The sequence below is a fragment of the Lacerta agilis genome, chromosome 13, assembly GCF_009819535.1.
Source record: "Lacerta agilis isolate rLacAgi1 chromosome 13, rLacAgi1.pri, whole genome shotgun sequence".
Lineage (NCBI taxonomy): Eukaryota > Metazoa > Chordata > Lepidosauria > Squamata > Lacertidae > Lacerta > Lacerta agilis.
This window is the reverse complement of record NC_046324.1, coordinates 34,020,587-34,046,369: the sequence shown is the minus strand read 5'-3', so window position 1 is coordinate 34,046,369 and position 25,783 is coordinate 34,020,587. Positions and strand designations below refer to the sequence as shown.

General features: G+C 48.5%; 2 protein-coding genes across 2 annotated transcripts; one reads left to right on the top strand and one right to left on the bottom strand.

The window, feature by feature from the left end:
* Window positions 1-222: 222 nt before the first annotated feature.
* On the top strand, window positions 223-11,637 carry JMJD8 (jumonji domain containing 8). Its single transcript, XM_033167972.1, has 9 exons — window positions 223-529; window positions 1,615-1,707; window positions 3,199-3,247; window positions 3,660-3,756; window positions 5,284-5,352; window positions 6,289-6,408; window positions 8,353-8,420; window positions 8,659-8,793; window positions 9,308-11,637. Exons 1-9 carry the CDS (start codon window positions 414-416, stop codon window positions 9,386-9,388), a joined length of 828 nt encoding a protein of 275 aa, XP_033023863.1. The 5' UTR covers window positions 223-413; the 3' UTR covers window positions 9,389-11,637.
* A 1,154-nt stretch (window positions 11,638-12,791) lies between these two features.
* Window positions 12,792-25,754, bottom strand: STUB1 (STIP1 homology and U-box containing protein 1). The gene is made up of 8 exons (XM_033167981.1): window positions 25,221-25,754; window positions 21,671-21,869; window positions 20,135-20,300; window positions 18,634-18,724; window positions 17,883-17,889; window positions 17,144-17,193; window positions 15,250-15,366; window positions 12,792-13,826 (listed from the first exon to the last, which is right to left on the bottom strand). The coding sequence occupies exons 1-8, from the start codon at window positions 25,449-25,451 to the stop codon at window positions 13,701-13,703; spliced, it is 987 nt and encodes a 328-aa protein (XP_033023872.1). The 5' UTR covers window positions 25,452-25,754; the 3' UTR covers window positions 12,792-13,700.
* Window positions 25,755-25,783: the final 29 nt, after the last annotated feature.

Sequence of the window (25,783 nt, the reverse complement as noted above, 5' to 3'; positions counted from 1 at the left end):
GTAATGCACTTCCATGCACTTTATAATTTTGCATCATTTTGAATCCCCTTCATTATGGGGAAAGGAAAGGCGTTAAGTAGTGTTCTGAAGCAGTCAGGGTGGCTGGATGAGTATTTTGAAATGATCCTCTGAGGTGGCCAATTCTCATGTAACAGTCAATGTGTGTCCAACCTTATCAACCATCCCTTGTGGTACAAAATCAGCTGAGACTGGGCCTTCCTTATAGCAAGTTTCGCAGCTGAGTGTAGATTTGAACCTGGATCTTTTCCTGTGTATAAACTGCTCCCTGCACTCTACCATCTTCTAGATGCAGCTGAGCACCTGGCCTTAAAGCATTTTTCCTTAAGGAAGTTCCTCTCAAGGTTCCCCCACTGCAACCTCAGCCTGCAAAGGATCACTGCTTGGAATGACAGATGTGTAGGATCTTGGAGCAGATGAGACCCAGGGGCCAGCGCTTTTTGCTCTTCCCCTTCTTGATGATCTTCCTTCTGCCTGGATATTTAGCATTGCTGGACACTGATGGAGGCTGGTGAGTAGGTACACAGTCAAAAAAAATGGATCATTGACAATTGGGTGGCTTCCCCCTCGTATGTAATCCCTTCATGCATGATCTCACATTTTGGAAGGCTCCCTTCCTCCTGTATCACATTGTTGCCTCAATTTCAACCCATGGCCTGTTTGTTCTTTGTTTAATTCGTTCATTGTTGCACAGTCTCCTTTCCCCACTTTAGGGCCGTGTCTTTATTTGTTGCACTTTAATTGTGATCACTTTAGCATGACCTTGTTGCCACTGCGTTAATAGCCTTGAGAACTGTGAAAGCAGGACCTGTAGAATGTGGAAACAAACGAATGAGCTGGAGCTGGTTTTCAAGTGCTCAGGTCTGATTCATTCAGGGGGAGTCAGAGGGAGGGGAAGTGAGAATAGGGGTGTCAGAGAATAGGGACTGTTGGAGGGGAATGGGGAGTGTCAGGGAGAGAGAGAGAGAGAATGCTCTGTCTCCACCCTTCGTTGATTTGGCCTTGCCCCCACCCCAGCATAAAGAGATCCGCACCCTGCATTCATCATCTGAGGCCCTTCTTCATGTGCCTCCCCCACAAGAGGTCTGGCAACACAAGAACTGGCCTCTTCTGCAGTGGCTCCCCATTTGTGGAATGCTCTCCCCAGGGGGCTCGCCTGGCACCTTCATTATACACCTGTAGGCGCCAGGTGAAAACATTCCTCTTCAATCAGGCCTTTGGCTGCCTAACACTCTGTGTCCTTTTAAATATGTTTGTGGGAGGGGAGTTTTTTGTTTTGTTTTGTTTCTGTTCTTGGTTTTTATTATGTACTCTGTGGGGGGGTTTCCTGTATTTTTATGCTGTGAACCATCATGAGATCTTTGGACGAAGGGTGGCACACACAATTATTATTATTATTATTATTATTATTATTATTATTATTATTATTTTATTTTTTAAAATAATCTAATAATAATAACATGCTGCCCCCAGAATGATTACCCTTGAGAGAATGAGGCCCTCAGCTGTAAAAAGGCTCCTCACCCCTGCTATAAATGGATATGAAAAATATCCTGTATTTTAAGGACTGCCTTTCTCCACCCCTTCTCCCCTCAGGTTGACAAGCAGCCACTCTGCGTTAACGGAGGAAGACAGCTGTACCGTGGAGAGGAGGGATGCCACACTAACCTACTCCCAGTTCATTGAACAGTAAGTGGCAGGGGCGTTTTTTTCTGCTTACCTGTTTTGGTCATCATCAGGGGGCTGGGGGGGGTCCACATTCTTGGGATGGGAGGGGGGGAAAGGTGTGTGAGATCATCATATTTATTATACCTGCACCTTCCTTCAAAGGAGCCAGGGCAGCAAACATATCAATAGTAACACAGATAATTTTTTTTAAAAGAAAAGGAACAGTGCAAAACAACTTTCTAAAAAGAAGTTTGTAACTCCTAAAAGCAATCACCTACTCTTAGACTAATAATTTCAAGGTTGCCAGGGCAAAAACCTTAAAATGCCTGGCTATCCAGGCTTGGAGAGTTTCCTTTTCCACATATACACAAGGTTATCACGGGTGACCTTTTTGCTGTTTATCAGCAGCACAGTCCTCCTGTGCGTGCCTTACTCAGAAGTAAGACCCACTGACTTAGCCACATGATACCCTGCTTTATTCCTTGGGCAGCATCTGAGGTGCCGCAGGTTCCCTGTTCCTATTATAAATATAGTGTTGAACTGATGTAATGCAATTTGTTGTGCTGGTCGGTGACCGTAATAAAGAATTGATTATGATTATAGTGTTGAATCTTAGGGAACTTCCAGAATGACGTGTTGGCTGAGCATTTGTCCTGATTTGTTTGCCAGGAGATTAGAGGATGTTGGCTATTTAATTAGCATTCAGTCTGATCTGTTTGGTGATAAGCCAGATAAGCAAGTGTTATCCTATACTTTCCAGTACATTTCCTCATCACTTTGCTTATCTCAAAAAGACTGAAGTTCTCATGTCTGTTCCACAAGACCTCCCAAGCAGCTATATTTGCTCAACGCGAATTTGCATGTAATTGATTGAATTCCAGCCAAGAATAATGACAGGCGTGTCCTTGTTGTCTTTATGGCGCCTCTTCAAAATCTTCCTTTTTCTCCTTTAAAGTGGAGGTTTTTATCCCCGTCTGCATCTGTACATCGAGTCCGTTTCATTGGTTCATCCAGCTCCATATTGTCTACACTGGCTGGCAGTGGCTCTTCTGGGTTTCAAGCAGGGGCATTTCTAGCCCTCCCTGGACATGCCATTGGGATTGACCCTCTGACTTCTTGCATGCAAAGCTGTAGGCCTTCCCAATTGACATGAGAATGTTTTAATATATGCAATTGTTTTTTAAATGTAAGATTGTCAGAGCTATGTTTTTATTGTTAAATCGCTTTGAGGTGTTTTATAGGCAGCAATGCATAAATGAAATGAAATGAAGAGCTGCCTGTTATATACAGCAGTGGCTGATGTTGGTGTCTCAAATTTCAGTGGCACCTGTGCAGTGCCAAAATCTGGCAAGCTGCCACCTCCCCCCCCCCTCTTACCTTCTGTTGGATGTCATAGTTGTGGCGCCCCCTGCAGCACCCCAGAAGCTCTGCACTCAGTGAGATCGCACTGTTCACTTTTCCCTAAATCTGCCTTTGCATACAACAGCTGTACCTGTCTTATTTGCTTCTTAGGTATGCCTTCTCTCGGCCAGTTATAATCCAAGGAATAACAGACAACTCGGTGAGTGTCCCCACAACTGCACCTTCGGGTTAAGCATTAGAAAGAAGACTTGGTGCTGGCCCAATTTCATAAGCTGGATCTCCAAGGTCTCAGGCCTTTGTCTCTCCCAGTCTTGCACCCGGAGATCCCCGGGGATTGAACCTAAGATCTTCTCCAATGCAAAGCAAACAGATGCTCTGCTACTGAGCTGTGGCCCTTTCCTTTAGGAACACAGGAAGTTGCCTTATTATGCCACAGTAGATCATCGGTCCATCTAGCTCAGCACTGTCAACGCTAACTGTCAGCAACTGTCCCAAGTTTTCAGAGAGGAGTTTCCCCCCAATGGTATCTGGAGATGCAGGATTTGAATCTGGGATCTTTCGAGATTCCTTCCAACTCTGATTCTACTCTTATCTCTTTCTGTTACATACAGGAGTTCCAGGCCCAATGTACCAAGGACAAGCTGCTGACCAGGTTTGGGGATCGCCCTGTCCGTCTTAGTACTGCCAACACCTATTCTTACCGCAAAGGTGAGGACAGGGTGGCCAAGTTGCTTTCTGGAAGGAACCAGAGTGGGCTGGGCTGGAGCAGTACAGCTTGGCCCAAATCTGGCGCACTCATTATAAAGGACGCTGTTCTTACTTGATTTTTATATTATTATTAGTAGTAGTAGTAGTCGTCGTCCTGCTATTTACCACTACTGCTCTTTGGGGTTTTTTTTTTTTTAAAGGTGTCAGTATTCATATGTTGATAAAAGTGGCTGGCAGCACAAAATGAGAGAGGTGAGAGACTCCATAGCATTGAGGACAATTGCAAAAAAACAACAATCCCATGATGATGATGATGATTTTTCCAAATTCCTTACTATTAGATTGGCCTTAGATTTCTAAATTTCCAACAGGCCCCCAAAGGTTGTGGACCCCTTACAAACACATGCAATAATTGGGTTGGATATATAGGCACGCACACCAAGCTGAATGTTTGCTTTTCCACGGCTGTATATAAAAGCAATCATAAAAATAACATTTGGAATTCGATTAAAGAAAGCTATTTGAAATTACTAGGAGTGGAGGAGGATTGGAGGCAGAGAAGGAAACTTTTTGTGGTCCGTGACCCAGTATCCTTTCTGGCCTTTCCTGCAGCTTCTTCACACTTTTTCACGTCTGAAGCAGTTTTTCAAGGGCTTAAAAATATATACTAAGGCTGTGAAAGGGTGAACGGACCTTCTTCAAGAACCTTTAAATCGCTATTCACTGTGTCAGGAATACAGTTACAGTGGAAATGAAAATTGGCTAAAGCTATACAATTGTCCCCCTTAAGAGTGAAGGCGACGGAACCAGAAGCTGTTTACAGCCTGGTCTAGTCAATTTCCTGGTTCCATTGAGTTGCATGATATGAAGGGAAGCAGCTATAATGAAGTAAAGAGGATAGGAATTAGCAGCCGACCTCCAACCTTGTCCAGCCACCAAACACACCTTTTTTTCAGCTTCCCTCTGTTTCAGTTGAATCAAGCCACCAGCACTGGCCTGGAGTTAGTTTTACAGTAGTAATTCTGCTTGGAGCCTGAAACTGCTGCTGGACTTAAGGAATGGTTTATTTGTAATTACATTTAGATAAACCACCTTTCTTCCAAAGGAGCTCAAGGTGGCCCACGTGGTTCGCCCCTTCTCTAGCGATCTTCACAACAACCTTCTTTAGGGAGGTTAGGCTGAGAAGGAGTGATTGGCCCAAGTCACCAAATACGTTTCCTTGCTGTGCGGGGATTTGAACTCTGGTCTCCCAGGTCCTATTCTGACGCTTGCCACTACAACAAACTGGCTCTGAAGCTGCAGCCAGTTGCTCCGCTGCGAATGGAAAATTGCCAGTAGTTCATAGGTGGGGAAACTGTGGCTCTCTGGATGTTGTTGGACCCCAGCCAGCATGGCCAGTGTTTAGAGGTGATAGTTGCTTTCAGAAACACCTGGAGGGCCACAGGTCTCCTCCATCTCTAGTCTCGTGCCAAGTAGGAGATGCATGCCCATTGCCTGCATTCAGCATCACCGACTTCCTTTTTGCAGTTGACCTGCCCTTCCAGGAGTATGTGGATCAATTGCTGGAGCCGCAGGACCAGACCTCTTTGGGGAGCGGTGAGTAGGACTTCCCACAACACTAGAACTGGGGACCATCCAATGAAGCTGAATGCTGGGACAGGTGAAAAGAAGGACTTGCTCGCACAGTGCCTAGTGAAACTATGGAACTCGTCCCCATAGGAGACAGTGAGGGCCAGCAACTTGGATGGCTTTAAAAGAGGATTCGGCAGAGGATTTTGGAGAAGAAGGCTCCCAATGGCTACTAGCCAGTTGCTGGAAATTTCAGGAGGGGAGAGGGCTCTGGGGCGTTCACATAGGCCACTGTGAGATGAGGATGCTGAACTAGATTGGCCATTGGTCTGATCCAGCAGGCTCTTCCTACGGTCTTCTGTACTGTTTTGTTCTTGGAGGCTAAGGGGAGAATATATGGACAGCTCAGATGTCACAGGAGAGTTGGAGCTGCCTCCTTGCTCTGCCTCGGCCTCCTTGAGCTAATACTGCCCCTCAATGAATCCTGGCTGCCCTGTCTGTCTGCTGCCTTTAGTTTTCCCCGATGCTGCACAAACCTGTTTTGCACCCAATCCTGCCACCTTGCCCATGCCCTGACTTTCCCCCTGCCAACCACAGGATTAATAGATGCAATCCTACTTTAGAACTGCTTCCCCTGTTTTTTAACCCCTGGCCCAAGAGCTGAGCTTGGCCTACATCCTGGTGGGTTGTATTCAGTGGCCGATTCCTTGCTTCCCCCTCTCCTCCCTGCACAACTGGCAGTGCCGCCTTTTTGCTGTTGAGACAGCAAGGCTCCACTTGCTGCTGGCGCAACAGGAAGGCTAAGGTTCTCTTCTCAGCCCAGCTCTTTGCTCAAGTGACTGAAGATGGCCCACCGTCATGAAAATCCAACAGTTTGCTTTCAGAACGGGACACAAAATTGATTGCAGGATGCTTTTTCTGTTATTCAAAGGTCTACGGTTGTGCTTTCTCTCCTCCTTGCAGAAACACTCTATTTTTTTGGGGACAACAACTTCACGGAGTGGGGCCCTCTCTTCCAGAAGTACACCCCACCACCATTCCGGATCCCAGGCACCACTGGAGCATACAGTTTTGGGGTTGCAGGTCAGTCACTGGGGCATCAAAGGGATGGAAGGTCAACTGGTACTTGGGAATTGTTATCCAATGTGTGTTTTGAAGGGGTCTGATCCTGACCCCGAGCCTACTCATGTAGATATTTTGCCCCAATTGCTCTGTTTATTTTTATTTATATACCACTTTTCATCCAAGGAGGTCAAGGTGGCATACATGTTTCTCCTCCCTCTCCATTTTATCCTCACAACAACCCTGCGAGGTAGGCTAAGCTGAGAGGCAGTGCCTGGCCCAAGGTCAACCAGTTTCATGGCTGAGTGGGGATTTGAACCCTGGCCTCCTGGCTCCTAGTCCAACACTTCCAACTCCTACACCACACTGCCTCTCAGGCTCTATTGGGGTTTTCATTTCTGTGGTCAGCCAGTTTCATGGCTGAGTGGGGATTTGAACCCTGGCCTCCTGGCTCCTAGTCCAACACGTCCAACCCCTACACCACGCTGCCTCTCAGGCTCTATTGGGGTTTTCATTTCTGTGAATTTCAGCTGGTTTCAAGGCAGACCCCAGGCCTTGACCCTCGATTTATCTCTTTAGCTGAGTTCCATAGGAGTAGGGAAACTCAGGCCTCGGGGCCAAATGTGGCCCTCCAACACACACTATCTGGCCCTTGGAACTCTTTCCAGGTCATGCTCCTTTTCTCCAGACCATTCCTCTCATCGACGCTACTTTGCACTCTCCCTGATTTTTTTTTTTGCCTGGCTGTGGAATGTGTCCTTGAAGGCTTCTTGCTCGCTTTTCTTTTAATGGTCATGGGATTCTGGGCGCAGCCCTTCTGAGGGAAAGGTGCCAGTGAATTGGTTATCTTGCCACCTGGGCAGAGAGACAGCTGCAGGATTGCTCAAGGTCATAGTGGTGGAGCAAAACTCAGCAGCTGCAGCTGTGTAGCCTAACTAACAGTGGCTACGCTCTCCGGTGCTGGAGAAAGTAGGCCCTAGACAGTGCTTGGCTAAAGGAGAAATCTACCCTCCTATATCGAAACCTTATGGCGTTAAGAAGAAAACAAGAACACAACATCCCAAGTCTGGTAATGGAAGCAGAGAGAACCTAAAGCAGCAAGATTATTCCCATGGCATTTGCTGCCATCAGCCTTCCTCTGAGACAAGGGAATGGTCTGAACACCTGGATCCTACTCAGCCCAGGTTGGAGGCAAGTGTTTCGTAGTGGAAGAAAAGCAAGATATGTAGTTCCTTCATTTACAGTGTAGTGTTCTCCACCCCCACCCCCCATTTTGTTGTCACAACTCTGGGAGGCAGATCTTTTAATGTTGTGTTTTAATTGCTGTAACTCGACCTGGGACTATAGGGAGATGGGCAGGTAATGAATTAACTAATAATAACAGTAAACGGGCTGAAAGCCAATGACTGGCCCAAGGCCACTCGGCAAGCTTCATGGTGGAGCATGGATTTGAACCCGTGTCTCCAGGGCCCTAACGCAACACTCCAATCGCTGCACCACACTGTCAATCAGAAATATAGTCTATAAGCAGCCCAGCAATTTGGTACCGTGAGTCAGCCTGGATAACTCATTTGGTTAGAGCATGGTGCTGATAATGCCAAGGTTGCAAGTTCGATCCCCATAAGGGACAGGTGCATATTCCTGCATTACGGGGAGCTGGACTAGATCAGAGCTTTCCAAACTGTGTGTCGTGACATGTTAGTGTGTTGGCTGCAGTGTGTAGCACGAGTGCTCCCTGCGCTCCTTCCAAGGGCTGGAAAGGGGTTAGTTTAACTTCTGGTTTGCTAGTAAAACTGTCTAAAAAGTGTGTCGCCAACATGAAAAGTTTGGAAAGCTCTAGACTAGATGATCCTCAGGGTCCCTTCCAAGTCTACAATTCTATGATCTATGTCTTGATGGTGATGCTCCTTGGAGGGGAGGAGAAGCTAGTTTCCTCCCTTTTCTTTCTTCTCCGGTCGTTTTCAGGCCCCGGCTCGGGAGTCCCGTTCCATTGGCACGGCCCAGGTTACTCAGAGGTGATCTTCGGCAGGAAAGTAAGTGCCTTGGCTGGAGCAATGACAGGGGCTGTGATCGCCCACCTTTTCATGCAGGTGGTCATCCTGCAACCTGCTAGGTGGTCTTACTTGAGACATCAGGCATGGGTGGGGGTGGATGAGGCTCAACTGGACTGGATGCTCTTCAAGAGCCTATTCACCCAGCATCTGGGTGACCACAGGTTCCCCATCCCTTTTACTGTTCCTACCAGCTAAGCCCTTCTCTCTGTCTCCGTAGCGCTGGTTTCTGTATCCTCCAGAGAAGATGCCAGAGTTCCATCCCAACAGAACAACACTGTCTTGGTTGTTGGATACCTACCCCTTTCTGCCGTCGTGGGAGAGGCCGCTCGAGTGCACCATCCACCCCGGAGAGGTGAGTCACGGCCATGGCCCCATTTCCAAAGTTCCAGATTTGCCTACATTGCTCTAGGGCCAAGTCAAACTGTTGGTCCATCTCGCTTAGTATTGCCTGCACTGACTGGCCGCGTTTCCCCAGAATTTCAGGCAGAAATCCTGCCTGGTGCATATCTACACGAATCGCTGCACTCTAGGTAGCCTGCCACTAGCTTGTGGCATCTTTGGTCAGGTGTCATAGGCCCACTGCTGTCACCTGCTCTGAAATTGGCACTGCAGCCTCAGAAGGTTGACCTGGATTGCTCTCTTAGATTTGCTTCGTGTCGGACTGCTTGCTTGCTTCCACTTTTGCTCTGCTTGTATATTAAGTCTCCAGTGTTCTTTCATTGGAAGGAAGCTGAACGTGATAGCACAATCCCCTGAAATGTCTCACAGCAGGGATGTGTAGCAATAGGGACTTTAGCAAGGCACAGTGTTGCCAGGCCCCTTTAGTCCTCGCTTCGTTCTCTCCCTCTCCTCTGCCTTCCCTACAGGTCCTGTACTTCCCAGACCGATGGTGGCATGCTACCTTGAATCTGGACACCAGCGTTTTCATCTCCACATTCCTGGGTTAGCAGATCTGCATGATGGCACCTCCCTGGCCTTCTTGCCATTACCCCTGCGATGGTGCACAAAGAAGCAGGATTTGTCGACAACATTTGGGGAATCTGGGGCTAGTGATGGTGGGGCCATCCCAGTCTCTCATTGGATCATAGCACAGAATCAAGGAGAAGGCAGGTGGTGGTCTTCCCAATGTTTTGGACTACAACTCCCATGATCCCTGCCCACTGACAACGCTGGCTAGGGCTGATGCCCTCCAGATGTTTTGGACGTCGTCACCTACCCGTCATCTGAAGGATGACTTGCTGTCGCCTTTTCTAATCTGGAACCTACTAGACCTCAACTTCCATTAGCCTTGACCACTGGTTATACAGGCTGGGTCTGATGTGGGGGGTTGTAGTCCAACACCATCTGGGTAGCCATGGGTTCCCCCATTCCTGGGTAAAAAATGGACAAGATGATGATGAATCAGAAATTTCCAATGACCACCATTTGTAATAGGCAGGTTCTCTAATTATAGCCTTACATTCCAGGAAGGAAATGTGACTTCCGAATGGTTTAAGAGTTGAGAATTTGAGAGCCCTCGGATGAAGTTAAATAGGCTGTTTGCATGTAGTCACCACTTTACAGCTGGATGCCCATTAATTTTTAAAATAAGCCCTATTCCTATGTCCAGTTTAGCTGGTGCAAAAAATAAAGCTGGTGGTGTTTCTCTTTCTTTCCCACCAGCTGGTTCTCTGCTAAGAAAAGCTACATTGGTGAATTTCTGCATATCAGACTGATGTTGGATAGGGGAGTAGGGCTCACCCACAAATGCAAGGTTTGGGGAAACTCTAGTTTTTACAGATCTTCTTTGTACCACAAAAATGTGACCTATTCCAAGTTTCCCCTGTTGATTCCTCTCATCTTCGCTTCCTTCCATGAAGCCCCAGTTCCATTTTTTGTTTGTCATTCATCGTGTCTGGCAGGGAACCCCTGGCCCTCCAGTTGTACATGGGCCTCCCATCTGCATGGCCAATGGTCTGGGATGATGAGAGAGCTCCAACTCAGCAACACTGAGGGCCACAGGTTTCACATCTCTGTCCAAGGCAATCAGGGATCACATCAAATGCACTTGTAACTCAGGGATGAGGGGTCCCATGCCCTCCAGCTGCTATTGAGACTTCCCCAGCTCCATCAATTCCAGCCAACATGGTAAGTGGTCAAAGATGGTGAAAGTTCTAGCCAAATGACAGCTGGAGGGCCATGCATTCCCCAAGCTGCAATTTAGTGTCCACAGATGCTGTCTAAATGGTTTCTCCAGCCACATGAGACTTTCCAGAAACACGTTTGCCTCTAAAGTTCACTAGTTTGCAATAAAGGCAGACTCAGCCCTGCTTCTGATGCCAAATTTGGATTTGAAGGTTTAGGTCACTCATGCATTCATAGGAACATGGGAAGCTGTTGTCAGGCTGTGTGCCCATCCAGCCCAGGATTGTTGAGTGATTGGCAGCAACTCTCCACCCGTCAGATAAGAGCCTTTCCCATCAGCCCTTTTAACTGAAGGTGGCATGCTGAAGTTGAGTCGCTGCGTGGCTTCTCAACTTCAGCATGGTGCTCATCAAGTGATAAACTGCAGGACCAAAAGGGCCTCTGCCGTTCCAACAGGGCAGTTTAGACCAGGGGTTGTGAACCTGTGGCTAGCCAGCTGCCGTTGGACTCACAACTCCTAGCAGCCCCAGCCAACATAGCCGATGGTGAGGGGTGGTGGGAGATGGAGTCCAACAAAATCTAGAGGGCCGCAAGTTCCCCAGAGGTGGTTTACCCCTCTTCAAATTAAATTAGATCTGCTAACACCATTTTGCTTCTCAATGTTTTACCTTTTTATAAAAAAGAAAAAGGGTTTTGTTTTGCAAAGTTCTTGCCAGAAAAGATGGAACAAAGGCAGCAAGTGGAACATTTGCCAGCAGAGTGTCCCCATTTTACAGAGAACAGCTGGGCTACATGTGCATGCTTGTATGGGGAAAATCTCAATAGAGTATGAGAGCCTTCACTGTCTGCATTTGCTGGATGATCCTTGTTGTTCATGCTGAGCTGCTAGGAAAAACAGTGGAGGGATGGGCAGGGAGTGGATGGGACCAATTTCCAAAGAAGTGCTTTTGAAAGTTGAGTCTGGGGTCACGCTGAACTGTTTTTCTTTGCAAGCGATAAAAAACAAATGCAATTGTTTCTTGAAAGCAGTCAACTTCATTTTTGGATTTAAAATATATTTCAGAAACCTGAACTGTTTGTAAAGTGGTCTTCATGTAGTTTTATTTTGGGTGGGGTGGGGTGGGGTGGGAAAATACATTAAAAACAAGGGCAGTGGTCAGTTTTTGAAGAGAGGCTGCACTGGCTCAGGTTTGTGTGGGCGTTTTAAAGGAATGCTTTCTCCTTAATTCTGATTTCCAAGTATATAGTAAACAGGTTGTGATTGCTGGAGGTAAGGCTTTCTAGACAGGCAGTTCTTTTAATAATGCAGAATTGCATGCTTGCTGCTTCTTTTTTACAGCAGGGGTGGGGAACCTGTGACCCCTTTGGATGTTGCTAGACTTCAGCAGCTCCAGCCAGCACACCCAATGGTCAGAGACAATGGGAGCGCTTGCCCAACAAAACCAGGAGTGCTTTACAGAAGGGGTGAAAAGGATAAAGAGATAGGGAGGGCTAGTAGCATAGCTGTCAATTTTCCCTTTTTGTGGGAAATTCCCTTATTCCAGCGCCGTTTCCCATTGCAAAAAAAGGGAAAGTTGACAGCTATGGCTAGTAGATGATGCTCAAGCAAGGCCTACAAGAAATTCAACCCCACCCTCCATTTCCATTTGCTTCATAGAGTGTAAGAGCAAACTCACCCCCCCCCCCGGAAGCACAGTAAAAACAGCAGCACCCAGACCAGAGAGGTAGCAGCAGGTTTGGGGGAACCCCATGGATTGCAGAAGTACAATTGTACTCCCCTCAGAAAACCAAAACGGCAGTGGGCACAGGAAGCAGACTGCTGAGGGGGGAAATGTAATGGAGGCCCCAAAAGACAGCGTGGCTGATTGGCACCCGTAACAAGAGCCTGTCACGCACCGCATTCATAATGTTAGTGGAAAAATGTGGGGTGTACATTTAAATAAAAGCTGGGAGATTCCCACCACACTAACACCTAGCCAAGAGATCCACCTCTGACAGTTGCCTCTGTACCACCTTAAACAGAAACTGCCCTCGCCCACAAAACCACCACCCTCCTCAAAATTTCAAGCTCAGATATTTATTTACCAGTGTAACCAAAATTTGAGAGATTGCATGTTAATCCCTTCCCCCTTTTAAAGGACCAAAACTCCCCACAATAATAATATCAATGCTTCAAAATATCCCTTTGTTATTAGGGAGGAGCTTTAAATAAAAAACAGCAAGAAGGAACTTTCAGTGGTTTAATGGGAAAACAACTACCTGGAACAGAGCCGGGGGGTTCAGCTTCCTACACGCACACAAGCAGGTGCTTCCCCCAACCAAACCCAAGTTCCAGTCGTCTGTATAATAATTATTAGATCTCTGTGCCCGCCTCCACCACCCAGCCCAAAATATGTGGCTATTTATTTACAGAGTAAAGAGGCCAAACAATAAAAATAAACCCAACTATCCTGGGCAGGCAGGAAAATGGAATGAGGTGGGAAGGTGAGAACCCAAAACTTTGTACAGAGAGAGAAAGAGTGGGAAGAAAGCTCAAAGCCAAGCCAGGGGGGCTGGGGAGAACTGGGCAGGGGGCAGTCCAGCCCCTTCAGCTTGTCGCTTGCCGCAAAGGCCGAGCCCAACAGCAGCAGCACAGTCAAAGTGGGAAGGGGTGTGTGTGTTTTGAGGGAAATGTGTCCATCTGCCTGGAGGGTTGTGGGGTGCAGTTTGTGGGGCCAACGTGGTATCCTTCATATGCCACTATGGGGTGTCTGCCCCTCACACAGCGCATTTCGTGGCCCTCGGGGAAAGTGCTGCTGTGGGCCTCCCTCCTCGTCTCTCTTCTTGCAACAGGCCTGAGGCTCCCAGCTTTGCCAGTGTTGGAAAGCAGCCTGGGAGCAAGCCGACGCCAAGGAGGCTTTTCTGCAGTGCTGGCCTACCCCAGGGAAGTGACAGACAGGCCCCGAGCTGGCACAGGATGAGGCGGCCCGGCCGGCTGGAGCAGGTAGAGGAGGGAAAGCGAGACAGACAGTGAGTAAGGCATGGCGCTGGCCCAGCGAGCTCAGAGAGCCAGTCTCTAGCAGTCCGGTGGCCTTGGCTGCCACGGCTGGGGGACGCCACGAGGAGGCTGCAAACACAGCCTTTCGCCTGCGGTGGTCAGTAATCTTCTACCCAGCCGTTTTCCGATATGAACGCATCTATCACCTCTTTCATGGCAAGGTTGGGGATCAGCTGGTCCTGTGTCAGGGGGCTGCGGGTCACGGGGTCAAAGTGGCCGACACGCTGGAAAGAACCCAGAAGAGAGTCAGTCAGGTGGCTGGCCAGGAAGCTCCCACCAGCCCCAAAATGGTCAGATTCAAGGGCCCCTCTGCCCCCAAAATCTGTTGCATAAGGCAGCATTCCTACCCTACCTGGATTGAAATCAAAGTCATTTTTTTAAATCCCTAAAATGGTTTAAGGGTGTAAACTAATGTTTCATCAGAGTAAACCTGCTGAAATGAGTAAACCTAAGTTCTGTTTGTTCATTTCAACAGGTTGACCCCAAGCATTGGATACCAACTCTATTTCTTTAGGCCTTTGATGACTTTTCAAAAACTATGTCCTCTCTTTCATCTTTGAAAGGACTGGAGGTGCAATTCTCAGAGGGAGGTGAGAACTATCCGAGGGCAGAGAGCCCTGCTCCATCTGGATCCCTGCACTGTGGATAACAGAACGATCCCATCAAACCTGGTGCAAAGTTGTGGCAGAAGTGCCTGCATTCTTCAGAAGCCTCCTGGAAGGGTTCCTGGCCAGAGCAGTAACTCATCCAGAGATACTGCAGGCATTCTCTAGGGACAGGCACTTGGGGCTCCTGCCTTTGCTTACCCAAGTGAAATATTTCTCATACCACCTTATAATGCAACACCCATGTATGTGTGTGGAGCTCCTTGACACAAGGAATGAGGTGAAGAGACTCACCCTGCTCCAATCAGGATCCCCTCATGTGGGGGAACTTGACACATGTACATCTACATGCATGTACACCCCTTTGCAGCCAGCTGAATACAGAGATAGTGGCCCCTCTTGCACATCCTTTCAGTGTGTGTGTGTGATATCCGAGCCCCTTCTACCAATTTGTGGTATAGCTGGGGTCTGCACAGAAATATGATGCAATTCTCTTGATTGAATGCAAGGTTAATAGCTAATATAAAAACCATGAAGCTGTCCCCCGTTTCTCTTTTCTGCAGAAATTATTCTGGTGGCCTTTTTGTTTTGTCTTAAGTTAGAACTCTCTTGTATTTGCTCTGGTCTTGCCAGTCGGGTGGGTGAGGGCACAGAGGCTCACCCTACCAAACCAGTCCCCTTGTCCAGCCCCCTCCTGGCTTCTGAAATTCTCACAGTCCCCACCTTCTCAGCTCTAAGGCAGGCATGGCGGAAACCTTTGGCCCTTCGGATGTTGCTGAACTACAACTCCCATCAGCCCTAGCAAGCTTGGCCAATGGCCAGGGATATGGGAGTTGTAGTTCTGCAACAGCTGGAGGGCCAAAGGTTTCCCATTTGTGCTCTTTGGGCAAGAAACTCAACTTTTCCTTCCAAATACAAGCTGTGGGGCTTAGGAAGCTGTTGTTGCATTTGTTCTATATTATGAAGTCAATGCACCTCCCCTTCTGAACCCTGTCACTACCATCACACCTGCACAACCATCGTTCCAAAAGGCCTGCATTACCTGGAGGTGCTCTTCAATGTCTTTCCTGTCATACGTGATCCCGCTGGGCGTGATACAGGGTTCTCGCATCAGTTCAAAGCTGATCTTCCCACACAGGTAATCCGGGATGTCACGCTTCTGGCTCAAAGGAGAAAACGAGAGTTCAGGTTAGATAGGCAGATTTCAAGGGGGGGGCGACCTCTGGCCCTCCAGCTGTTGGGACGCCCAACTTCCACCAGCTCCGGTCAGTGTGATCAATGGTCAAGGCTGATGCGAGCTGCAGTTCAGCAACATCTGGAGGGGCCACAGGTTCCCCATCTCCTCTTATAGGGTATGTGATGGGTAGTGGATGGAACAATGAGATGGGGACTGGAGAAGCCTGGCTTCCAATTGCTGTTCAGCTGCAGATGACTTTGGGCCAGTCATTCTCTCAGGCCAGCCTACCTCACAGGGCCATTGTGAGGCTCTAGTGGGTAACTTTCATAACCAAATAAAATACAGTTGCAGTGCATAAGTCAACTAATTCCGGTCTGGGGAATCTTTGGCCCTCCAGATGTTGCTGAACTACAACTCCCATCATCCGTGGCCATTGCCCATGCTTGCTAAGGCTGATCCGAGTTCAGAAACTTCTGGAGGGCTAAAGGATCCCTACACCTGAGTTAATCCATGGGGGGGGGGTTAACCCCAAAAAACCTTTTGATTATTCAAAAAGGGACCTCCAATAACATAGCTTAAAAAATTATTTTAGCATTAGAACTTCATATAATAATGTGGTTAGCAGACACACACTCTTATTTATCTCATATGAGGGAATGCCTTTTGAAAGAGAATGGTCCCTGTGACATGTGGGCACATCATCTATAGTCAGCTTGCTCTTTTTCTAACAGTCAAATTAAATCAATTACCGGTATCTGTTGTTTGGTTCGGACAGGTGTGCAATGTTTAATACGACTGAATTCGCAGTGAAGGCAGCTCACCTTAGGCAAGGTCATGGGCCTCTCTCGAGATTTAAGATTCTGTTTTCTATGAACGTTTTATTTATTGTATAGGTCCAGGTTTCATGTATAATTCTTGCATATATTTATATTGTGTTTGGCTATATCCTGTATTTGGCTGCCTTAATAATAAATTTGATCTTAACAGTCTGAAATAAAGATGATGATGATAATAATATCCTGTCCTTCTACCAAGAAGGCACCCAGGGTGACAAACTCATCATCATATATATAAGCATTATAAAAACAATTCTAAAAATCAGTTAAAAAACATTTTCTCATGGGTCAGTGCATCTGCTGTTAACCAAAAGGCTGGTGATTTCAGCCCACCCAGGGAAGCTGTGGGCAGGATTCCTGCAATGCAGGGGGATGGACTAGATGACCCTCAGGGTCCCGATTCTATGATCTAGGTTGCCAGAACAGTGTCCTTCAGCCATTAAATCCCTGGGCAAAAAAAAAAAAATTTTCAAATTACTCCTGGAAGTAATAATGATGGGAGAACAGATCTCACTAGGGAGGGCATTCACAACCAGGGGAGTCAGCACTGAAAGGCCCTAACACAATCAGAGCCACACCAACAGGCTTCGCTTGCAAATTGTAGGATCTTAGAGGGCAGATGTTACCCAGGTTGGGCCAACCAAAACTCACACTACTATCAACTTCAATTAGGGAGCTCCTATGAGCTTGGAATGAAACATGAACCAAATTAGTTCATTTGTAAAGGGAAAAAGTTAACTGGAATTGTTCCCTTTTTGGACATGTTGAACTGGTTCCTTTAAAAATGAACTTCCCAAACTGTCTGGGAACCCCCATGGACACTGCCTTGGGTTCCATAATAGAAGAATGGTGGAATATAAAGCTGAGAAAATACGTAATAGAGGCCGGGGAGCATGGGCCCCTCTGCTTGAGCTTGCCCTCACCTTCCGCTTCTCGTCCACCTGGGAGAACAGCTCATCCATATCTGCTAGTACTTTTCCTAAAAGAGAAACAGATCCCTTAGCAGGAAGGAGCAGAGGCTCAACATAGAAAGCGGGTGGGGGAATTAAGCCAGCCTTGCAGTTAGCTACCAGATGGGGCAAACGTCATACCTGGATGATGAACGCAGACAAACAAGAGGACAATTGCACCTCTTTATAAAACAGCAGTTCAGGTCAAGTTTATGAATGGTCCATAGATCGCCAAATTTACACACACACGGAAAAAGAAACTAACAACACATTTTCCATTGTTAAAAATTCGAACAAGATTAGTACAGAAACTGAAACCCTTAGCACTTCTGTAAAAACAGGGGCGGGAGAAACCTGCAGCCTTCCGGATGTTGTCAGATTCCAACTCCCATCAGCCCCAACCAGCAGTCAGAGATGACGGAGTCTGACAACATCAGGAGGCCAACAGGTTCTTCCACTCCTGCTGCAAAAGTTGCTTACGAATCGTTTTAATTTGGGATGCAAACACTGCAGCCAACTCAGTTATGCCAGCCTGTGTATACATCCCTGAACAGAACAGGAAGTCCATGTGCCGCTCTAGACACCTTCCTTGGGAGCAAACAAGAGACAGGTATGTCCGGTTCTTCCGTATCAGTACAAATTGTGCAATAGTAACCTGTTCCGTACAGTTCCGAACTCGTGTTCCTAAATTGCACGTGAAATGCTGTCACACCTTTCTCCTGAGCATATCCTGGGCTTTTCAACAGCTCCCCGTACAATCCTGCAAGGTTCCCTCTGACCTTTCGGCTGTGGGGACATCTCTGGGCCAGGGGCCAGGGAGCTGGACAGCAACCCAGGCGGTTGGTGAGGGGCCTCCAGTCCTAGGACAGGGATTTACCTGGATCTGTTGGGTTGCAGCCAAGACTAGTCTTACTCAGAATAGACCCTCTGAAATTGAGGTTTTTAAACAGTAGTGGGGTGGCCATCTGTCAGGGATGTGGTTCCTGCATTGTAGGGGTTGGATAGCTCAGTCGGTAGAGAAGGAGACTCCCGAGTGGTGGGTCCGAGCCCCGCATTGGGCAAAGGATTCCTGCATTGCAGGGGGTTGGACTAGATGACCCTCGTGGTCCGTTCCAGCACTACAGTTCTAGGATTCTATAATGAACATTGAATAGCCACTTCAATAGGTCTACTCGGAGCAAACGTTTAGCAAGAGACATCCCACTGGCATTTCTGGGACACTGGCAGTGTAGAAAACTGCCAAAAGGTTCCGATTCCTTTGCTCCTCCCTCTGAGAAGACCTCAGGGTTGAGGTCTGAGCAGGGCCGAGCCTTGGCAGATCCCCACAGTTAATGGGGGCGAGGGACAGGTGTCTCACCCCATCACAGCTGCTGATACCAAGCAGTGACAACCCAAACAAGACAGTCAACTGGGGTCTCTTAAAATAGGCTTGAGCCCGGGCAAAGAGTGACAAGGGTCCTCACGTGTTTGGCTTCAATGTTGGCCAGCTGCACGCGGCTCCGACTTTCCTCCACGTTCTCCTCTTCCTGCGCCCGTCGACATTCATCCAACTCCCTAAAAGAGAAGTGGGGATTGGGCAACTTCACGGAGCTCGGCAAGGCTATCAAGGGCTACCAGCCATGATGGCTATACTCTTACCTCCACCACTGGAGGCAGTAATCCTTCTGAACAGGAGGGGGCAGGTCTCTTGTGCTTGGGTCCTGCTTGCAGGTTTCCCACAGGCATCTGGTTGGACACTGGGAGAACAGGATGTCAGACCGCTGGCCTGATCTAGAGTACCCGTCTATTGTCACTTATCAAGAAACACGGCGATCGGGAGAGGGAGGTCAGAAGCCACCGCAAGTTGCAGGAAGGCACCGTCGCTCAGGGTCACAGCACATGCAAAGGTTTCAGCTTCAGTCCCTGACACCCTCAGCTTAAAAAGAGCCAGGCGAAGCGGCTGATGGGAAAAAACCTTATCTCCCCGAGAAGCCAGATAGCTGCTGTCAGTGGGAGTAGACAACTCCTACGACTTCCAAGGCAGCTTTTAAAATTCCAAGTCCTTTTCACGTTGTTGTGAAAGACCTGCTTTACTTTGGTTTCACTCTGTGCCACGTTAGTCTGTTCTAGATTTCCAGTTTTTCTCTTATGGTTTTAACTTCTACTTGTAAACCACCCATCAGAGAACTCTGATGACGGGCACAGAAATAGGTGGTATCTGAAGAAGTGTGCATGCACACGAAAGCTCATACCAGGAACAAACTCAGTTGGTCTCTAAGGTGCTACTGGAAAGAATTTTTGATTTTGTTTGGGCACAGAAATTTAGTTAGTAAGTAAGCAAGCTGTGTGGGGAAGAGGCCCTCAGGCCCACAGCTGAATATGGCCCTCCAGACCTCTCAATCTGGCCCACAGGACTCTCTCCAGGTCACAGGTGGGGAACCTCTGGCCCTCCAGATGTTTCTGGACTACAACTTCCACCAGTCTTGGTTACTGAACATGCTGGCAGGGGCTGATGGGAGTTGTAGTCCCACAACACCTGGAGGACTGAGGATCCCTACCCCTGCCCTAGCTCATGCCATCTCCCCAGTGCCTTTTACTGACATGCTCTGCAAGATCCTCAAGTGCCTTCGATTGGCTGGAAAGGGGTTTTGGATTGTGACAGTGCATCTTGCTTGCCGGGATCTTGCTTACACATCCTGGTGAATGTGTAAAAACCTCTGGCTTCCGTGTGGCTGTAGTGCAACCTACTGTACAAAGGCTACGCATTGCATCCATTGCTCTGCCCACTTTGCTTCTGCCGCTGCCCACCTCTGGCATGGGGCCCTGAATACTGCCCAACAAAGGAGTGTAGCTGAAAAAGCTTCTCTACCACTGTAGCATATAAACCAAGCTATGCACCCAACACACACAAAGTCCCCTTTGTTCTTCAAGAGTTTCTCCACCCATATCTGCCATCACTCCCTCTCTTTCATACTCCCCTTTTACCTCTCTTTCTCTGCCATGATGAGCTTGGTGAGATAGGAGTGCAACTCGTTTTCCTGGTTGATCCGCTTCTCCTCAATGTTGTTCCAGCGCTTCTTCTTCGCAATCCGCAAAGCGCTTGGGATGTCGTCCCCAAAGTTCAGTCGTTGCTCTTTGGCTAAGTTGTAGGCTGGAGTATAGGGGAATATATATCAAGGAGGAGGAGCTGAAATAAAGACCTTGCAATGCAGTGTGCTCTATGTGGGCCTGTACCAAAGGCTCCAGCTGGGGCAAAACTAGGCTGTGGCTGGACTATTGATGGGGACAGACCATTGCTGGCATGCCACTCTAGTGCACTAAAGTCTGCACTGACTGCCCATACACATGAACACACCTGAATGATTTTCAAATTGATACCTCGCTCCTTTTTTCCTTCTTAGCCCTGTGGATAGCTCAGTAGGTACAACAGATGCTTAATCTCGGGGTTGTGGGTTTGAGCCTCGCATTGGGCAAAATATTCCTGCATTGCATGACTCTCATGGTCCCTCCCAACTCTACAATTCTAAGGAGAAAAGAAACCTCCACTTCCAACTCTACAGTTCTACAATTCTAAGCAGAAAAGAAACCTCCACTTCTACTTTTAGTCAAACCAACCAAGCCTTTGGTTGATTGACATCCTATGCCCTTTTAAAATGTGGGGGGGAGGGCTGTTACAGGGTTGTTTTTGTTTTGATTATGTATTTCGTGGTTTTATATTCTGATTTTATCCTGTTTATAGGGTGGTATATAAATTGAATTGATGATGGTGGTGCCTGAACTGGGGGAACTGAAGTTTGTTTAAGCTGTGGTTTTGGAACAAGCCAGATTGGAAGCATGGCTTGCTCCTGGCTCATTCTACAAAAACAGTATGAACAAACCACAGTTTCCGACTGCGTACAAGTTTGATGCCTAAGGCTGGGACCCACAATTGCTCTCAAGTTAAAGGCTGTGCTAGACTCCCTGGCTAAAACCGCTATCCAAAGGCAAAGCTGTCCTTGCTGGATTGTTAAGCGATACAGAATTCATTTCGACTTGGGCAGATGCCTGGTTCAAACCCTGGCAAAGGCTGGGGGAAATCCCTGCCTAAAATCCTGGAAAGTGTAAAGTACTGAGCTAGATGGACCAATGGTCTGGCTCAGTGCAAGGCAGCTATGATCAATTCTACAGTGGTACCTCGCAAGACGAATGCCTCGCGCAACGAAAAACTCGCTACACGAAAGGGTTTTGCGATTTTTTAGGTGACTCGCAAGACAAATTTTTCTATGGTCGTGCTTCGCAAGACGAATATTTCAATGCATTCCTATGGGAATTAAATTTCAATGCATTCCTATGGGAAACCGTGCTTCGCAAGACGAAATTTTCACAATACGAAACGACTTGCGGAACGAATTAATTTCGTCTTGTGAGGCACCACTGTATTTAACTGATTGGTCAACTTGTGACCGCCTTGCACTGAGAGGCGGTACCTAGAAAGACACACCCATACCCACTCGGCTATCCTGGAAACGAGAGCCAGCTTACCTCTCTGAAGGTTAGCAATGGCCTCGTCATAGTTCTCCATCTCCATCTGGCACTGCCCCAGGAAGAAGTGCGCCTTCACGGACTGGCTGTCCAACTCCAGGGCATGCTTACAGTCAGCCAGGGCCTTGTCGTGCTGCTGCATCTTAAGGAAGCATAAGGCGCGGTTGGTGTAATAGACTGCCACTAAGGGATTCCGGTTCTAAAAGAAAAGAAAGAGAATATAAGCATGAGGGGCCAGATGGGAGACTAAAACAGCCCTCAAGGGATCCATGGGAGAAGGTGAGCCCCCAGATTCAATCCCTCCAATCGCCAGGTAGGATTGGGAGATACCCTCATCTAAAATTCACAGGAGAGCCATTGCCAGCCAGGGTGGCTTAGATGGTATAAGGCAGCTTCCTGGGTTTCGGGTTAGAATCATAGAGTTGGAAGAGACCACAAGGGCCATCCAGTCCAACCCCCTGCCAAGCAGGAAACACCATCAAAGCATTCCTGACAGAAAAGGGTTAATACAGCCTTTTCTTCATGAGGACTAGAAACTTACTTTATTTGTTAATAGAAATGTAATAGCCCAGAAGCAGAGCACGTGCTATACATGCAGAAAGTTCTGGGTTCAAACCCCAGCATCTTCAGACAGGGGGGGAAATCTCCAGGGAAATCCTAAATGAGCCACTGCCAATCAGTGTGGACACTACCAAACTAGATGGACAAACAGGCCAGCTTCATATCCTTGGAAGAAATCATTTTCAGGCGGGTCTCTACTTCTTAAATTGTTGTTGTTGTTTATTACCCACCCTTCACCCTAAGGTCCCAGGGCAGGTTACAGCATTAAAACACATTAAAAAAACAATTTAAAACACCTTACAATTTCAAAAATAAGGAAGGTCTTAAAAATAGACACCTCAAGTGTCAAAAGCCAGTGTTAAGAGGTGTGTCTTCAGCATTCACTGGGAGCTGTATAATGAAGGTGCCACACGCATCTCTAGGGGAGTAGTGCAACCCCATCCAGGGCAGACCACCTCCCAGAAGTGAGAACTCAGGGCACATGGCACCTCTGTCTTTTCAGGATCCAGTGCTTCAGTTTATGGGTCCACATCCAGCCCATCACTGCCTCCAAGCACTGGCCTAGCACCTCAACTCCCTCTGCTGATTCAGATGGAACCGAGAGATAGAGCTGGGTGGCATCTGCATATTGGTGGCACTCCCCTCCAAATCTCTGGATGACAGACCGCAGAGGCTTCACATAGATGTTAAATAGCATGGGGGACAAGACGGAAGCCTGTGGGACATCACAGGACAACTCCAATGGTGCTGAACAGCAGCTTCCCATGACTACCTCTTGGAAACAGCCCTAGAAGAGTGGAACCACTGAAGTATGGGGCAAGGCTACAACCGCTACAGAATGAGAGGGGAGTTCCGTCTTACTGATCTCTCAACTTGGACCAGTCAGTGGTTTAAGTACGGTGTCAGATTTTGAGTTTGCCCCACCCTGCAAAGAGTCGCGTTTTGTTTTTTTTTTTGTTTTGCATGGGCAGAGTGCATTTCCTACAATCCATTTAGAATCAGAGAAAGGGCTGCCAAATCTAAACCATGGCTTTCGAAAAGGCTTAAGCCCCAGTATATTTTCAAAGAATCACAGAATTGTAGAGGTGGAAGGGATCACAAGGGTCATCTAATCCAACCCCCTGCAATCTTTTGCCCAACGTGGGGCTGGAACCCAAGACCCTGAGATAAAGAATCTCATGCTCTACTGACAGAGCTATCAATCTTGTCTGTGAGGTTGTATCATTTGAGCAGCTGATTATTGATCATTATTTCTCCAGGCAGGCGACTACCATTTTAAAAAAAGTAGTAGCATGCAGCGGTTTAATATGAAAGGTAGATCACAGGACTCAAAACAGTGAAGAGAACTGGTGCAGATCTCAGGGAAACCCCTGGAGACGGAGTGCTTGCAACCAGAGAATCATGTATTCTGAGTCCCAATAGAAATAATGTGCAGCCACAGAAGTGCCAAGTGCTAATTGTTAAATGTGCACCTGTGGTGTTATCAGCCTTGCTGCATGGATAGGGGCACATGTAGTGAAATCTGGCTGAAGACAACCTAAGAACTCATTTTTAATCTGTACTCAAACAAGGAAGGCAGGACTTTTATTCAGAACTGTCCAAAGTAGGAAGGGTTGAGGCTTACAGAGAAGGGTGGCTGGCAAAAGGTCACCAAGTGAGTTTGCAGTGAAAAACAAGTCTGGAGGTTCAAACAGGATGCTGCTTTATACTGAGTCAGACCACTGGTCCATCTAGCTCAGTACTGTCTCCACTGACTGGCAGCAGCTCTCCGGGATTTTGGGCAGGGTTCTCTGCAAACCCAACCCGAGGATTAAAATTGTGGCCTTCTGCATGAAAGCAAATGCTGTACCACTGAGCTATGGCCCTTTCCCACTTTGCTTGCTTCATCCCTGTCACCTCCAAAATCGATGCCAAAGGCAGCATGCTCTCTGTCCATGCTCAGAAATGCTGTCTTTCCTCACTGCCTCCTATCACACATTATTGAAGATAAAACTGAGCATTAAAACAAGGTTTTTTTGGCAGGGAGAAGAGAAGGATGAGCTTTGGCACAAATAGAGCCCTTGTCACACACCCAGGTTTGCTTCTCCCTACCTTGCCCCTGTCAAATCAAGGGCCAGAATCATAATCTGCCCATGCTCAGAGAAAAGTGCCCATGCCACTTTTCCCCGCGCTGCCCCTTCAAATTATTTTTAGAGTAAGCCTATCCAGGCTCTGATTGAACTCCGGCACTGGCACCTCTCAGTTTATCTCCTCTCCCCACCTCATGCCCACCTGTCTCAAGAGGGCATGCACTCTGCTGGTACTCAGAGGGCCATTTTGTTTGGTCACACCTCTCTTCATATCGGAGGAAAAGAATCACCGATCCAAAGGACACTTACCTCCTACACCACTATTGCATCATCTGAGTGTCCTCCTACCCTGCAGTCTGATGCCAGGCTTTACACAGCATGCACTTTACCCATGTTCAGAGGGCTCTTTTCTTACTCCCCTTCAGCTATTCTTGGGGTAAACCCAAAACACTAGGGAGCACCTGGGAGACTCAAACTGAGTCTTGGTCACCCTGCAGCTTGCTTCCTTTGCCACCATACCTGAGAGCAGGCGCTCTGCACATGCCCAGAGAGGCATTCTCCCCACTTCCCATATATTCTCCCAGTACAGTACTGTACATGTATAATACTCACGGGCCTGAGCCTCCTCCTCCTCCCGCTCTCGCTCCGCCCCTCCAACGCTCCGCCCAGCCTCTAAACAACAACACTCAGCACTCAGTCCATGCTCAGAGGTACACACTGCCTTTCTTCACGATCCGTCCCCCTCCAACTCAGGATAAAGTCTGGGGCCTGAGCTCAAACGAAGCCCCCTCTCGCCCCCTCGAAAGCGAGACCAAGCCTCTCAAACTAAGCGCACTCTGCCCATGCTCAGAGGCCACCCCTTTCCTCCGGGCCCTCTCGCCGTCCTCCCCCCCCCCAAAAAAAACAGAGGCCCGACTCACGATGGCCCGCCCGTAGCAAGCGGCGGCCTCCGGGTACTTTCGGCTGACGAAGAGCCGGTTGCCCTGCTCTTTGTACTCCTGGGCGCTGCGACTCTTCTCCGGGCTGCCGCCCCCGAGGCCGCCGCCGACTAGCCCTACGCCGGGCCCGCCGCCGCCGCCGCTCGTCAGCCCCGCGCCGCCGCCGCCGCCCTCCTTCTCCTTCTCCTTCTCCTTCTCCTCCTTCCCCTTCATGCCGCCCAGGCAGAAACAGCCGCAGCAGCCGCCGCTGCCGGCCCGCCCGGAGGAGCCCGGCGGGCACCGATCGCCCCGGCCTCGCCGCACCGCCACAGCCCGGCCCGGGCCCCGATCGCCCGCAGCAGCAGCAGCAGCAGCAACAACACCGCCCGCAGCACAGGCAACGCAGCCGGGGAAGGAGGGCGGGCCGAGCGGGAGGAGGGGCCCACGCGAACGGAAAGGGCCGGGCCCAGGCGGCGGAGGAAGCGCGGCCAACGGAGCGAGAGCGCCGCCTGGAACTCGGCTGGACGCACGGCGGCGGCGGCGACTTCCCTAGGGCGCTTGAGGGC

Coding starts and splice junctions, on each gene's coding strand:
- JMJD8 (XM_033167972.1), top strand. CDS start 414: ATGTGTAGGATCTTGGAGCAGATGAGACCCAGGGGCCAGCGCTTTTTG. Junction 530..1,614: donor CTGGACACTGATGGAGGCTG/GTGAGTAGGTAC, acceptor TTCTCCCCTCAG/GTTGACAAGCAGCCACTCTG. Junction 1,708..3,198: donor TACTCCCAGTTCATTGAACA/GTAAGTGGCAGG, acceptor TTTGCTTCTTAG/GTATGCCTTCTCTCGGCCAG.
- STUB1 (XM_033167981.1), bottom strand. CDS start 25,451: ATGAAGGGGAAGGAGGAGAAGGAGAAGGAGAAGGAGAAGGAGGGCGGC. Junction 20,301..21,670: donor CATTGCTAACCTTCAGAGAG/GTAAGCTGGCTC, acceptor CCTATACTCCAG/CCTACAACTTAGCCAAAGAG. Junction 15,367..17,143: donor AGGTGGACGAGAAGCGGAAG/GTGAGGGCAAGC, acceptor CCTTTGAGCCAG/AAGCGTGACATCCCGGATTA.